The sequence below is a fragment of the Lipotes vexillifer genome, unplaced genomic scaffold, assembly GCF_000442215.2.
Source record: "Lipotes vexillifer unplaced genomic scaffold, Lipotes_vexillifer_v1.1 scaffold445, whole genome shotgun sequence".
Lineage (NCBI taxonomy): Eukaryota > Metazoa > Chordata > Mammalia > Artiodactyla > Lipotidae > Lipotes > Lipotes vexillifer.
The window spans coordinates 1,339,440-1,355,443 of NW_006774995.1; the positions used below are offsets into that span (position 1 = coordinate 1,339,440).

General features: G+C 37.5%; 1 protein-coding gene across 1 annotated transcript in view; it reads left to right on the forward strand.

The window, feature by feature from the left end:
* CDC14A (cell division cycle 14A) overlaps positions 1–16,004 on the forward strand; it is a 154,615-nt gene that overhangs the window by 132,554 nt on the left and 6,057 nt on the right. Inside the window, exon 11 of the mRNA XM_007449612.1 lies at positions 5,053–5,212. Coding sequence (XP_007449674.1) covers positions 5,053–5,212 — 160 coding nt within the window. The remainder of the gene's footprint in view (positions 1–5,052; positions 5,213–16,004) is intronic.

Here is a 16,004-nt window from a genome sequence, read left to right on the forward strand (position 1 = left end):
AATTCTTTCTAAGCACCTTCCTATTAAATCTTCCATTCTTACTCTCCAAAGTAAGAGTAGAACTCCTTGAATACCTGTCTCCTTCCCACCCCCTGAATCTTGGGTACTGCTCTCTAGTCTGTCTTCCTTTGATAATCAGGTTAGACCATTTCATTAGTCCAAATCTTTAAACCAGGAACTAACTCTGTTTCTGAAAGAGCCCTGGGACAGTGGAAGGAGGCACACAGGGCAGATTGGTGCTCAAGTCACAGCTAGAGGAGGCCTAGGTTGAGCTAGAAAGTTGGTTGGGTTTCTATATGAAATGACCAAATGGTGGCTTTGGATGGACACTGGGGTCAGGATTAGGTCATACTAGAAAAAATATGCGTTGAGGATGGAAGAAGTGATGAAGAGGAAGAGTTAGGATGGTGTGGAGATGGGATTTGGTTACAGTCAGGAAAGTGAGAGAGAAGAGATCAGCCACAAACAGAAGCTGCTGCACTGTGGCTGCCACTGTGTTCTGAATTCAAAACCAGGAATATTTGTAACAATGAAACTGACCTGACTTTCTTTAGAGGAATTTTAAAAGCAGTTTTTTTTGTTTTTTTTTTTTAAAGACTCATAAAGGTTTTATATCAGAATTAGCTATGACTTGGCTTGTAATGAGGCGAAGTTAATTAGTTTTTTTCTTTTGTCCCAGGCTTGGCTAGCCCAAACCTGACTAACCTAGGGCCAGGACATGGCCAAAAACAATGACCCTAGCACTGGCTACTTTTCTAACCAAGACTCTGTTCAAAGTTACTTCAAAACACTTTGTTTTTGGTAGAGGGTCAGTTAATGTCATGCTCTCTTAGAAAATGCACTACTTTACTGGGGAATTTACTTTGAGTTGGTGTGTTAGCTTCACAGGATTTGCTTTTTAAATGCTGAATACTTAAAAATACATGTTTTACTTCTTCTGTTTGAGATGAGGCTTTTAAGGAGTAATAGACACCACAGTAAAAGCTAGCGTGGTTTCCACTGTCATTAAAAAAGGTATTTGCGTGAAGTGCTGCTTTTTCTTAAGGAGCACTTAAGTACAGCATTGCTCAGCAACACATAAATCAACTTTGACACCTTATCATCTGTATATTCAGGTTTAAATCAAGTCTTTCCAGTGATGGGACAGATTGAGTCTTTTAAACTGAGCAAGTGAAAGGTGTCATGTTGTCATCTTCATCTTTATAGGTTGGCAGCAAGTTTATAACATTTTGGAATTAGAATTTTTTTCAATTTATCCTCTTGGGCCTCCAGCTTCTCAGCTTCTGTTCCCTCTTCATGTTTTTTTATACCTAAATATCCTTACAGGGTCTTCCCTTCAGTTCTGAGATCTAAGGCAAGCCCCTTAGCATGGTGCGCAGAGCTTGCCAGGAGCTGCTTCCCTTCTCTTCTCCTATGAAGCAGAAGGGCTTCAGCCAAGCCAAACAACAGTTTTCCATGCATGCTGTGTTCTTTGATATCACTGTTTCTTCAAGCCCACATTGTTTTTTTTTGTCGGGGAATACTCTTGCTGGCTAAGCCCTGCTCATCTTTCTAGATAATGTCTGGATTCTCAGACAACTTCAGTCTGATTCTTTCAGTTTGAGTTAAGGGCCCCTTCTCCTAGGCTCCTAAGCAAATCTTGGTCATAGGGCTTTAATATTGGATTTCAGTTGTTTACTTTTCTCATACTAACCTGGGAATTTCTTTTTTTTTAATTTATTTTTATTTTATTTATTTATTTTTTATTCATTTATTTATTTTTGGCTGCATTGGGTCTTCGTTGCTGCTCCTGGGCTTTCTCTAGTTGCAGCGAGCGGGGGCTGCTCTTCATTGCAGTGCGTGGGCTTCTCATTGCGGTGGATTCTCTTGTTGCAGAGCACAGGCCCTAGGCACACGGGCTTCAGTAGTTGTGGCTCGTGGGCTCTAGAGCACAGGCTCAGTAGTTGTGGTGCACAGGCTTAGTTGCTCCACGGCATGTGGAACCTTCCTGGACCAGGGATCGAACCTGTGTCCCCTGCACTGGCAGGTGGATTCTTAACCACTGCGCCACCAGGGAAGTCCTGGGAATTTCTTGAGGGACAGGAATTCTGTCTTATCTCTTTATCCCTGTCCTTTCTGGGTGTTTCGTGTAGCTGATTTTTTCATTATCTGTGACAGGGCTGAGTTTTCTTTGCTTGTGAAGAAGTGGTTCTTTATTACTGGGGGGTTTTGACCAGAGGCTCAAGGCCTCTATTATTTATAAATTTAACAGTTATTTTTTTTTGAAGTATCCATACTGTGCCAAGGGCTGTGCTTTTGTTTACTACTACTGGAAGGATATAGATTCAAGCATCATAGAAAAGGTTATGCTAGATGTAACAGTAAGTGAAAAAAGTTTGGAGGAGCAAAAAATTAAAGCAAGAATTTTTGAAGATACAGAGTTTCAGGAAGGCTATTCCATGGTTTTATGAAGATTTCCACAAGGGGAGAAAAAGTTAAGAAGAGTTCGTTTTGAATACATATTTTTACAACTGGTGTAGAAAAATTACCTCATCAATTTATGTATCCTAAGCTCAGGAAACACCCCTCAGTAGTTTGCTTCCAAGAAGCAAAAAAAATCTGCCATGATAGAAGGTAGATACTGCCATACTCCTTAGTGAATTGGTGTGTGTGGATTTCTGGAATTTTAATTTTATTCATATATTTTAAAATTCACCAAATTTTTATTTTAAAATTTAATGTATTTAGAAACATTCTTTAATCTAGTTTCAATTTTAGAACAATGTTAGGAATGAAAAGTCGGTCTTGTATGTGGACAGTGCTTTATATCTATAGTGGCTATCTATATCTGTATCATATCTATCTCTACATCTATATCTATATATCTGTATCCATACAGGCTGTCTCAGCGATTATATCTAAAGGTATTTCTTTTTCTCTTTTGCTTTATTTGGAAAATATTGAAAAATGAGCAAAAAGTAAAAGAAAAACAAAATTTCTTATTTGAAAGTAGGGTAGGATATTATATTTAAAATAAAGAAAGCCCCTCAACCATTCATTTCTACCCTATGCTGTTAACATTTGGGCACTTCTCCTGACTTCTAAAGATGCTCTTGTTAACACAGTGTAGTCATGTGCTGCATGCTATCTTTTATGATAGCAACTTTAAAGGTTCCTTTTCAAAATTACTCTATCTTTGTTCTGCTTTGAGCTATATTTGTATTTATTTATTTTCAGATCATTTATTTTTTTACAAAAGCAAACAAAACACATTGTTTTTAAAAAGAATAAAAAAGTGTAGACATTATGTAGTAGAAAGCAAAATTTTCCTTTGTCACTGTTCTTCGGGGTAACTCATTAATATTTTGGCATATAATCTTCTAAATAACCGTGAACTGTGAATTGTAACCTTTTTCCCTTTTGTTTTTGTTTTTTAATAACAGGGTCACACTTTCCACACTCTGTCACTTATATTATTCATTCACTAATGCTTTATTTCATGGCTACTCTTCCCTGTCACCACATGTGAGTCCATCCCAGGCTTTTTACTGACTACATAATATTCCACGGAATAGATCTACTGTAATTTAATAAGCTGTTGTCCATTAGGGTGTCTCCATTATTTTGCTGTTAGAAATAACATTGTAACAAGCATGTTTGTATCTTGTACACAAGCATGTATTTCTGTAGTGTAATACCTAGATATGGATTTGCTTGGTTGGAGGGATTGCATATGTAAAGTTTTGCTGTAATTTAAAGGATAAACTCTTCTTCAAGACTTTCAACAATTTTTAACTGTAAACAATAAAGTTCTGATTTGAGAATAAACATGGTTTAAAAGGGAAGACGGATTCCTGTTTAAAAGGAAAGATGGATTCCTTTCCTGAGGGCTCAATGAGACAGTACATTTCAGGGAGGGTCATTTGTTTTTCTCCTCATGTTTTAACCTGGATTTTCTGTGATATGTAGAACCTTTGAGAGAAAGTATTACTCGATCTCCCTGCTGCTTTACAAAAGAAATCTATGTTCTTATTGGTGGCATCTCCCTGATAATGCTATTATTTCATTGCATGTTGGTATTCCTTGTGATGAACAATAATATTTTTGGTTGAATTCTAATCTGTACAGTATGGTATAGTACAGAACAAAAACTGTTCTGTGGAGTAATTTATCTTAAAAGAAATACGTGAAGGTGACTCGATCAATAAAAATAGTAGCCCCAGATTGTCATTTTACTTACACATTTAAGTTCTTTTCTTATAACCTTGAAAACAGTTGTAAATATGTCTTGTTTGAATAAAGGAAAGCTTATAGATGAATGTCAAATACATTTTCTTTTTCCCAAAGGATCATCTAATTGAGGCTATAAACCTTATTTTTAAGTTATAAGAGTGGGTTTGTAAAGTTATATGTTCATGGCTTTTCATGATACCACATACAATTAGGTGTTTGGTACTTTTTTAAGGTACTATCTCCATTTAACTTAAGTTTATTCACCTACATATTTGAGTTCATTTCACTCCAGCTATTTTTACAGGTGTATCAAATTGCTATTTGAGAACTATATTACAGATTTCAAATTCATGTTTAAAAGACAAATTGGCTCACTGTCTTTATGGCTGTGGAATTTGTTTTAAACACTGAGAATCTTAATAGTCAACCCATGTAGGGCTATATAGACATATATTGGAAGAAGAGTTTTGTATTTAATATATAACTTTATTTATTTTTGAATTTTATTTTATGTATTTTCTTATACAGCAGGTTCTTATTAGTTATCCATTTTATAATCCCAATCGCCCAGTTCAGCACACCACCATCCCCAACCCCCACGGCTCTCCCCACTTGGTGTTCTCTCAATCTGTGTCTCAATTTCTGCCCTGCAAACCGGTTCATCTGTACAACTTTAAATAATTTATTTTGGCATTCAGAAAATGACTTTATTTTTCTTTAATCTTTCTAGTCTGATCTGCAAATGTCTATCTGCTAATCTTTTGGCCTATAAGATATACTTTTGAGGAGGTGATACTCATTTATTTCAAAGATTATTTTGTTTTTTTCTCCTTTTTACAGGAAACAGGCATCGTTGTGGGTCCAAGGAGACATTTTCCGATCCAAACTGAAAAATAGACCATCCAGTGAAGGAAGTATTAATAAAATTCTTTCTAGCTTGGATGATATGTCTATTGGTGGAAACTTATCTAAAATACAAAACGTGGAGAGATTTGGAGAGGTGAGTTTTTTCCAGGAAGATTTTCGTGTCTCCTTAAGGCTAACGTTCTGCATTTCTTTGTTTCCCAATTGAACACATATAACATAGCCACATCTCTTCTCTGAATGCTGCAGTACTAAATTTTTAGGCATGGAGTCAACACCTATAAAGCAATAATAAAAGCAAAGAAAGCAATTATCCTTAAAAGAAAAAAGCTGTAATTTAAGGAGTACAATTATAAAGGAGTCTACTCTGGTTTGGAAAATACTTACAAAACAAATAGAAAAGCAAACTTTCTCTTTGAAAATGGAAATAGATATCAACAAGAAAAATCTTAATGGGACAGTTGGATATTACATACCACAAGTGGTACATTGAAGCCTCAAATTCATGATTTCTAAAGTAAGTCCAGAGTTGAAAACATAATCAGGGGCAACTTTTTTTTTTTTTTAATTGAGACTCCATTATAAACAAACCACTTTAAACAATTGACATACATTGTCTGATTTAATGTCCATAACTACCTGGTGAGTTAGGCAATATTATCTCTATTTTATAATAAGGAAATTGAATATTAGAGAAGTTCTAATCTCAGAAACATGATTCAGTCCAGGTCTATCTGATTTCAAACCCATATTTTTTCTATTACACTGCTACCTCAATAAAAATGGTAGTGATTCACTAAGAATTAAGATCATGGGCATTTTTGGAGCTAGAAGCAACCTTGAAATAATTTGATCTAGTTTCCTCTCTTGTGTGGATCAGAAACCCGGGTCGCACAAAATTTTTTACTTGCCCAAGGTTACAGAGTTTTCAAGTAGTGGGGCCACCTTAAGAGCTGGTAGTCTAACTCCTAGTTTAGCTCTTTCTACCACAATATGCCTGAGGTGAAGCTAAGCACCTAGTTTATATTTATATTTTTATGTCACTAAAGGGGCAAAAGAGCTATTAAAATATTTAAGCAGCAAGTGTAGATTTACATTCAATTAGGCAGTGACCCATTAGACATGGACAAGGACCTTGAACAAGCTTAGCCCTCAAGGATGGAAAGAATGCATCATAGCTCTGTTAGGTCAACAATTGGCATCCCAAACAGATTTTTTTTCACCAGGAAAGATAACAAGAGTGCTTGGAGATAGTGAGTGTTTTCTTCAAGAGGAAGGATGGGGACTGCTGGAGGAACTGAGTTTTCAACCCTGTGGTATGTTCTCCAGGACAGCCACTGATGAAGTGGCTAAGTTTACTGGTTTGAGTCATCTGTCCTGACCAAGCGTAAATCTTATTAGCCAAGGTCGTGTTGATGTTCAGAGCCCTTGTAGACCTTTACTTGTCTCTGTGTTATTGTTTGGCCTTTTCAAAGCAAACAAAAAGGATCTGGACTGACATTTTAATGAGAGAATGTAGCTAAACAAGAACACTTTGTTGCTCTGGTCAGCATTTCCTCCCCAGGTTTGAGTTCAAGTAAATAAGACTTTTGAGTTATGACCTCTGAAGAGGCACATGTGAAACCCATCCATCTATCTGAGAAATATATTTATCTTGCAGGAACATAATGCTTTTTATATCATAATCTATATTAAATTAACATCTGGTAGTTAGAACATTTCATTCTCATACTTTTTTAGATCCCAATTTGTTGAACTTGAGACTGATTAACATTTATTTATCACTGGAAGGGTGATGAATGCAATATGATTGAAATTTAAAATAAGTCAGTTTTAAATATGAGCATATATTCAGAGGTTGGCTGTTTTACCTCCTTCCTATTTCCCACCCCCCAAATTAATTACTTAGCTCTCATTCAGAAGTGCTATTATTTTTGAAATTAGAGGACAGAAATGAAAGAGTTCAGAAATACTAGAGAATGATGGTGTGGTTAAGATTGTAGACAGTGACATATCTATGGGTTTTGGATGACTTTATAGTTAGGTGATGCTTTGTGCAAGTACCTCTTCTGATTCTGAGCCTTTTTATTGCTATGCTTATCTGGTGCTGTCTCCATGAATATGGGGAGTTAGTTTACTCAAGTGAGTGTAACAGAGTTAGTGATTCCTTTATCATTCTTGTGAATTCCAATTGGGAAAATACGTCAAGAATGCTGCAAGGGTTTTAATGTTTCAAGTTCTACACCAATGTTCAGGGTAGAAGCCCATGGAAATCCTGGATTTATTTAGTTTATATACAGAGAAAGTGCCAAAAGCCAGTGTTCTTCTAGAGGTAGTTTTTCTTAAAAGTCAAAAGCAGAGATAGCAAATTATTTTTTGATTTCTATGCCTATAGGAATTTTCCTGTGATTGGTTATTAGGAAGCTTGGGAAGCTCTGTAGTTACCTGGTTTGGGGAGCTTGAATGTATAGTTTTTCAGTGCTTATGGGGTGGGTGAAAGGAAAATAATCAAAAGTATGAACCAGAATGATTCAGGCCATAGTAATGGAGTAGGTTGTGGCTTTAATGAATTCTCTTCACCCACTTAGAGTTATGAGAAATCTTTTAAAAATAGAGGCTTTTCCTTTATTGAACCTGGTCTTCAGTGCTGGGCTGGGAACTATGAAATGTACACAGCCCATCCTGTGGGTCTGGAGTGGGCTCCCTGCTTCACGCCCCTGCCTTGCACTGTCCTTTTCCTCCATGGTCCTTACCTCGCCTTCCTTGCTGGGCAATACGCTTTGTAAGGATGGAGGCTTCTATCTGCCCTCATCATAAGTCTATTCCTAGCCCACAGGGCCTTCGTAAATATTACCTGAATGAATGAAGACTAACAGTTTCACAGAAAACAAACAAGAATACAGACATGAAACTGGTAATAATCCAAGCTATCCAAGGGTAGCATATGCTCAAATATAAAATAGTACCAGCAATAAGTGCTCATTTTGACATTGAGTGGCCTTAGGATCCATTTTGTATTGGGGTTATTAAAAAATGGCTTTAAATGGAATCTAATGCACTTTATTTAAAGTGCCAGATGTATAAGGAGTTAAATGAGGAGCTTACAGGGCAACAACAACAACCTAAATAGCACCTACTATGTACCCGGCACTGTCCTAAGCACTTTATTACATGGATTAATTTTAGGCCCTAGAAGAGCTGTATGAAATAGGCACCTTTACAAGGTCCATTTCACAGATGACATAACTGAGGTACAGGAAGTTAAGCTGCCTGCCCAAGATCACAAAGTACAGAGTGGAGTTGTCATTTGGACCCAGGCACTCTGGCTCCAGAGTTGGCCTCTGACCCTGAGGCCTCTCACTGTACTATGCTGCCTCTCCACTGGGTCCTCTTTGTGGCTCTAGTACATTGCATACAGTCATTTTGGACATAACCTTAGCCAACGTGTCCTAATAAATTTCTCCTGGAATTGCAATTGTTTTTATCTTTTTCCTACTCTAGGATGATAGTCCAGTATTAGCACACCAGTCAGTATGTACTCTTGAGTTAGATGGCTGCTGATTTAGCCATGTTCACATTAATTGACAATCAGGTAAATAAGAGTGTGGTGTTTTAATTACATCATTGAGTTACCATGATTTATGAAATCCTTTGCCCATGAGCAGGGTACATCTTAAAAAAAATCTATGAGGTAAAAATCAAATCTCTAAGGCCCTACTTTTAAGCACCTTTCTTTCCACTCTTAGGCCCACTAAGGCATTCCAGGTCCAATCTGAAAGCCGCAGGGATCCACCAGAGGCTATCAGTAAGGGGAGTGACAGTACACAGATTCACCCTTTGAGGAGCTCACCCTGGCTGTGCTGTGGAAGGGGTGCTGGTGTCTGTGTGTGGCCCGGGGTTGGAAGGCCAGGGAGTTGGTTATGAGGCAGTGGTCCAAGTGACAGAGGTCTGAACCAGTGGCAGGGAAAAGGAAGAGGAGACGAATTTGGGGAGCTCTGATAAATCCAAACTTTTTATTGATCAGAAACAATTTATGAAGGTGACCTCTTTGCCTTTCTCCAACTTTTACATCTCACAGGTTTAACATCTGAGAGATGAAAAGAATTTTAGAGATGACCCAGTCATTTTTCCTTGCCAAATCATTTAAATCTGCTAAAAATTCCATTTTTGTCTTTTTCTTTCAGTCCTTAGACTTCTATTTTTACTTGTTTCTATTTCAAACTCTCCTTTTATGTCACTTTTCTATTATAATTCTTCCATCTTTATTCCATAGTGTGCTATATTTCATCTAAAATATCTTTTCTTAATGGCATACACAATGGCCTCCCTAGTAGTTTTCTCTGTTACCATTTTATTAATGGTAACATTAATAAATAAATTTATTAATGTGTTGGTCAGTAATTTATCCAACTGAAATCTATGGGCACAATTTAATTTATTTGATTTTGGTTTTCATCTTGTCTGCATATAGAGAACAACTGGTGGAATAAAATACATCTTCATATTTTATGCTATTTGTTCTTTAGCTAGACCATCACCTATAAATAACAATATCTTTAAAAGTGCTCCTTCTTTATGTGTTTTAGTTGGCTCTATTTTCCTGTCTTTGTGTAGGGCAGGCTTGTATCCAGAAGAAAATGCACTGATGCTCAGACCCTCCAGAGGGCGACAGGGGGTCTGAGAACAGACCCCTGTCCTCGGGGGAGCCAAGATATCAGGGTGTTCCCTGAACTAGGCTTCTTCATCATTGCCAGCAATCGTGTGGCTTTGTTTCAGGGGATCTGCTGCTTCCAGAGTAACTGAGAGCAAGAGGGGGGCTACACTGGGACTCTGGGGAAAGGGGCTGGAGCCCAAGAGCACACGGAGGCCTGGGTTAGATTCTCGGCATTTATCGTTTGTGACTTTGTTCCTCGTTAGTCATCATGAGGAATGAATTTGGTATAAAGAACGCGGTATAACAGTACCTGATGAGAAGCATCTTCAAACTGCCCTCGGTCCCCCAGTTCTTGGGATTGATTTATGCCTCATGACAAATGGAACTCTATTTTCTAATATACTTTTCCCCACACAGGCACTTGTGACCTAGTATATGTTATAAGTGCCCTAATAAATACAGCGGTTGGTTATATTCCTGTCTGCATGACTTATTCAGGATTCCAGGAGACCAAAGTCCTCTTCTATATAGTTTTTTTTTCTTTTTATAAAAATATTTTTCATTGAAGTATAGTTGATTTACAATGTTGTGTTAATTTCTGCTGTACAGCAAAGTGATTCCGTTTTATATATATATATATATATATATATATATATATATATATATACACACATTCTTTTTTTAATATTCTTTTTTATTATGGTTTATCATAGGATATTGAATATAGTTCCCTGTGCTATACAGTAGGACCTCATTGTTTACCCATTCTATATATAAAAGCTTGCATCTGCTAACCCCAACTTCCCATTCCATCCCTCCCCCAACCCCCTCCCACTTGGCAACCACCAGTCTGTTCTCTATGTCTGTGAGTCTGTTTCTATTTCATAGATAGGTTCATTTGTGTCACATTTTAGATTCCACACATAAGTGATATCATATGGTATTTGTCTTTCTCTTTCTGACTTACTTCATTTAGTGTGATAATCTCTAGTTGCATCCATGTTGCTGCAAATGGCATTATTTTGTTCTTTGTTATGACTGAGCAGTATTCCATTGTATATATGTACCACATTTTCTTTATTCATTCATCTGTTGATGGACATCTAGGTTGTTTCCATGTCTTAGCTATTGTGAATAGTGCTACTATGAACATAGGGGTACATGTATCTTTTTGAATTATAGTTTTGTTGATATATGCCCAGGAGTGGGATCACTGGATCATATGGTAATTCTATTTTTAGTTTTCTGAGGAACCTCCATACTGTTTTCCACAGTGGCTGCACCAACTTACATTCCCACCAACAGTGTAGGAGGGTTCCCTTTTCTCCACATCCTCTCTAGCATTTGTTATTTGTAGACTTTTTAATGATGGTCATTCTGACCAGTGTGAGGTAGAACCTCATTGTAGTTTTGATTTGCATTTCTCTAATAATTAGTGATGTTGAGCACCTTTTCCTGTGCCTATTGGCCATCTGTATTTCTTCTTGGGAGAAATATGTATTTAGGTCTTCTGCCCATTTTTCGATTGGGTTGTTTGTTTTTTTGTTGTTGAGTTGTATGAGCTGCGTATTTTGGAAATTAAGCCCATGTTGGTTCATCATTTGCAAATGTTTTCTCCCATTCTGTAGGTTGTCTTTTCTTTTTATGGTTTCCTTTGCTGTGCGAAAGCTTGTAAGTTTGATTAGGTCCCATTTGTTTATTTTTGTTTTTATTTCTGTTGCCTCGGGAGACTGATCTAAGAAAACATTGGTATGATTTCTGTCAGAGAATGTTTTGCCTGTGATCTCTTCTAAGAGTTTTATGGTGCCCTGTCTTATGTTTAAGTCTTTAAGCCATTTTGAGTTTATTTTTGTGTGTGGTGAGAGGGTGTGTTCATTGATTTACATGAGGCTATCCAACTTTTCCAACACCACTTGCTGAAGAGACTGTCTCTTTCCCATTGTATATTCTTGCCTCCTTTGTCAAAGATTAATTGACCGTAGGTGTGTGGGGCTTTTTGTTTCTTAATTTTGTAATTTAAATGTGTTTTGAATAACATTGTTTATAACTATTTTTGTCAAGAGTTTGAAGGCTGTTAATCATTTACTAAGAATTTTATAACTCATATATCTTATATTCTTAGTCCTAAAAATGGCTAAAACTTCTTACAGTAGCCACAGAAATAAAATAAGAGGAGATAGGTTGAGACCAAAAAACCCATGATTTATATTTTAGCAGATATTTTTCAGACCTGTACTGTGTGTCCAGATCTTTTCCCCTCCCTCCTCCTTCCCCAGGTCCTGAGTTCCAGGCAGTTTCTCCTACCTTAATCCAATCTGTCATCTCTCACCAGACCACTGTTGTGCCCCCCGCCCCCAGTCTTGATCTCTCTGAATTATTCTCCTCACATTAATCAACTGGGAGGAAATATATACAACACATTCAAATGAAAGTTTTTTTAAATTTTAATGTAAAGAACTCTTAAGAAATCAATGTGTGGCTTCCCTGGTGGCTCAGTGGTTAAGAATCCACCTGCCAATGCAGGGGACATGGGTTTGAGCCCTGGTCCGGGAAGATCCCACATGCTGTGGAGCAAGTAAGCCCGTGTGCCACAACTACTGAGCTTGTGCTCTAGAGCCCACGAGCCACAACTACTGAGCCTGCGTGCCACAACTACTGAGCCCACACGCCTAGAGCCTGTGCTCTACAAGAGAAGCTACCGCAATGAGAAGACCGTGCACCGCAACAAAGAGTAGACCCTGCTTGCCTCAGCTAGAGAAAGCCCGTGCACGGCAATGAAGACCCAATGCACCCAAAAATAAATAAAGAAAATAAATAAATTTATAAAAAAAAAATCAATGTGAAAACTCCATGTACACAAATAAAACAAAATGGGGGCCCTTATGGTTGGTAAATATAAAAAAATGTGCTACTTCTCCAGGAATGAAAGAAACACAGATGCTATTTATGCCTATCAACTTGTATGAGATTAAAGAAATGTATGCAGTATTAGCAAGGGTTTGGGGATTAAAAAGCTCTTAAACATTGCTAGTTGGAGTTTAAAATGGTGTAGCCTTTCTGGAGGGCGGTTTGATAACATGTAGCAGGAGACTTTAATCTAGCAATTCCACTTCTGTGCATTTATCTTAAGGCAGTAATAATAGGACAGTGTTCAGAAACCATGTGTTTATAGAAGGATGTTTGTTGGAACTGTTTATAGTGATGAAAGACAGCAAACAGCCTGACTTAGGGCAAAATATATAAAATTTGATACATCTCAACAATGGAATTTTATGGAGCCGTAAAGCATGATAAGGCAGAAGATTTTTAAAATTTACCCTGAAACACTTCTGTAGTATATTTAAGTGAAAAAGTAGGTTACAAAGCAGCATGTATAATTCAACCTCCTTTTGAGAGGAAGAAATGTGTTGGTGGGGTATGTATAGCACAGGGGAAAGTCTGGAAGACTATATGACAGAATGCTAATGTGTTTTACTTTGATGGTAAGTGTGTAGGTGGCTTTAATATTTTTTTAATCTCTTTTCTGTAGTTTGTTGTTACCTATGACAAACAAGTATTATATGGTCAAATATATATTTTTTTTCTTTGGAAAAGACATGGTTTCCTTCTCCAGAGGTTGAGAGCTGGGACTTAATATATAATGTTTTCATTTTCTTTGAGAGCCAGTGTACCTAAGTAAACTCCTTAAGGAGCTTAAGAAAAAATATATTAATTCTGGGTAGTTAGGTACATGGCTGGCAGTTACATCATTTTGTTGTTTTCTACGTGTTTGAAATGTATTATAATTTAAAATTTTTTCACCTTTAAGATTTACAATAAAGTGGGAGAAATAAACACATGTAAAGTAACTATAATATAAATATACTGTTATGTTCTTTAACTGTATATTTTAAAATTAATTTTTATTTTAGAAAATAATATATGACCACAGTTTTAGAAATAGCAAAAGTATTGAATTCTGATAAAAAATCAGTTCCCTATCCCACCTTTCTGTATCCCCAGACCCATTCTCAAACGGGAGAAACCTGTAAGCAAATTAACTGCCAAATTTCTAAATATCTTTTTTTTTTTCTGCGGTACGCGGGCCTCTCACTGTTGTGGCCTCTCCCGTTGCGGAGCACAGGCTCTGGACGCGCAGGCTCAGCGGCCATGGCTCACGGGCTTAGCTGCTCCGCGGCATGTGGGATCTTCCCGGACCGGGGCACGAACCCGTGCCCCCTGCATCGGCAGGCGGACTCTCAACCACTGCACCACCAGGGAAGCCCTAAATATCTTGCTATAATGCTACTTTTAAAAGCTTATCAACTTCGGACATTTTTCTATTGACCACTGCACGGGAAGCCCTAAATATCTTGCTATAATGCTACTTTTAAAAGCTTATCAACTTCGGACATTTTTCTATTGCCTCCTGGTTATGGTAGATAGGATTAGTTCTCCTACCTTGCTATCACCTCTACTTCCCCTAGCTTCCCAATATAGCTATATTATAATTTTTGGTTAAACCCAAATAATGTATACATTATTACAAATATTGCTCACTGTTGAGCTTAGTAGCCCACTATGACTGATTTCTTTGTTGAAGCTCCTTTTTTTCTCCCTAGAGTTATTTGCTCTTTTTATCTGTGTAGTTTTCTATATATCTGGGAAAAGAGAATGCTACTTTCCCCCCCCTCCCCAAATTGTGCCAAGCAATTAAAAATTTTTTCAAAATCTCAACACAGCAAAAAAATCTTACCAAGTCCGTTGTTTTCCTGAAGACACTTCTGCCTTCCAACATGGACTAATTGTTCTACAGCCCAAATATAGAGTTCTGACCGACCCAAGGCCTTCTCTTCACACTTCTCAGTTGGATCCCTAATTTTCCTGGATCTCATGTTGTCTTCTTTCCTTCTCCTGAAGCATATCCTATAATAGTTTTCGCAGAAAGATTGTCAGGGAGGTAAATTTTTGTACTTTTGTTCTACTTTTACACTTGAGAGATAGGTTGAATATTGCAATTTCAAGTTGAGAATTACTTTTCCTTAGAATTTTGAAGGCATTTTAGAGCTGAGAACACAAAGATCCTCCTAGTTGAATAGACAAACATGCTTTCCTGGCTTTCTCACTAAGGCACTCATTAGACAGTGAAACTGATTGTGGTGTGGATCCGGTCAGACCTTCAAGAAGCTCTCCTTGCCAATCTTATGAAGGCTTATATACTTCTTGATACCCCCTCATATTTTGGAGCCTCTTGGCTATGTGCTTGTCCTTCTATCAGGCACAAGTAACTGCTACCAACCCGGCATGTTGGGTGCTAGATGAAGCTAAGCTCAACTTCTCAGGTGTACTATCCTGCTTGCAAGCCTAGCCTTCAGGCGTGCCTGATTTCTGTTCCTGCAGGCTTCCTTGGGTGGTAGTAGATTTCCCCCCACTGGGATTGTATGGACAAAGATGAATAATATAATTGATTCCTCGGGACTTTATAGGTGGGCATCTCTTAATAACTCTAAGAGAACCCCCTGACTTTGAGGTTCCATGATCCTGTGACTGTTAAATTGGTGTTCTTCGCCAGCGTGGTTTGGCTTGCTTCACTTGTACTCACTCTTTAAGACTCAGCTAAGGGATTGTCTCCTCTGGGAAGCTTTCATCTTCATTTCTTTTTCTTTCCTATTAGCTGTGTATTTTGTATGTCTTTTTTTTTTTTTTTTTTAAATCAGAGCTGTAGTAGTGAGGGGTGGTCTTTTTACCCAGGACATGCCTACTGAGCCCCAGATGAATCCATGGACCCCAAAATAGATGGCAAGGAACAAAAAAGTGTTTTGATTCAGGAATGGCTGTCAAAAATGACTAAAATGTCACTGAGGGAAGTGTGTTTTTATACATTGTTCATCAAATAAGACTTCTAGCTTTAAAGAAGAGAGGAGACTCTTATGGCTAGAAATGATCTTAGCAAATTCAAAACTTTTGATTGTTTTTCAGGTGAGGAAAAATACAAAATAAAATCTTTATGGTGGAATGTTAGTGTGCTGTGGCATATATTATAGAAAGAACATTGTATCTGAGGACAAGAAATCTGATTTTAAAATCATAGCTCTGTCATGAAGAGTTTAGGGGAGCTTGGGCAATAGTCTTATCTTCCACAAGCACCTCCTTTTTTCATCTTTAAATTAAGGGTAATGGTGCCCTCCCCACCACCACTCCCTGGGTTGTGAGAATTAAATGTGACCTGGTATGCAAAAAAGACCTGGTGTGGTACTTATATATATTTTTCCAACTACAAGACTTGTTTCAGCAG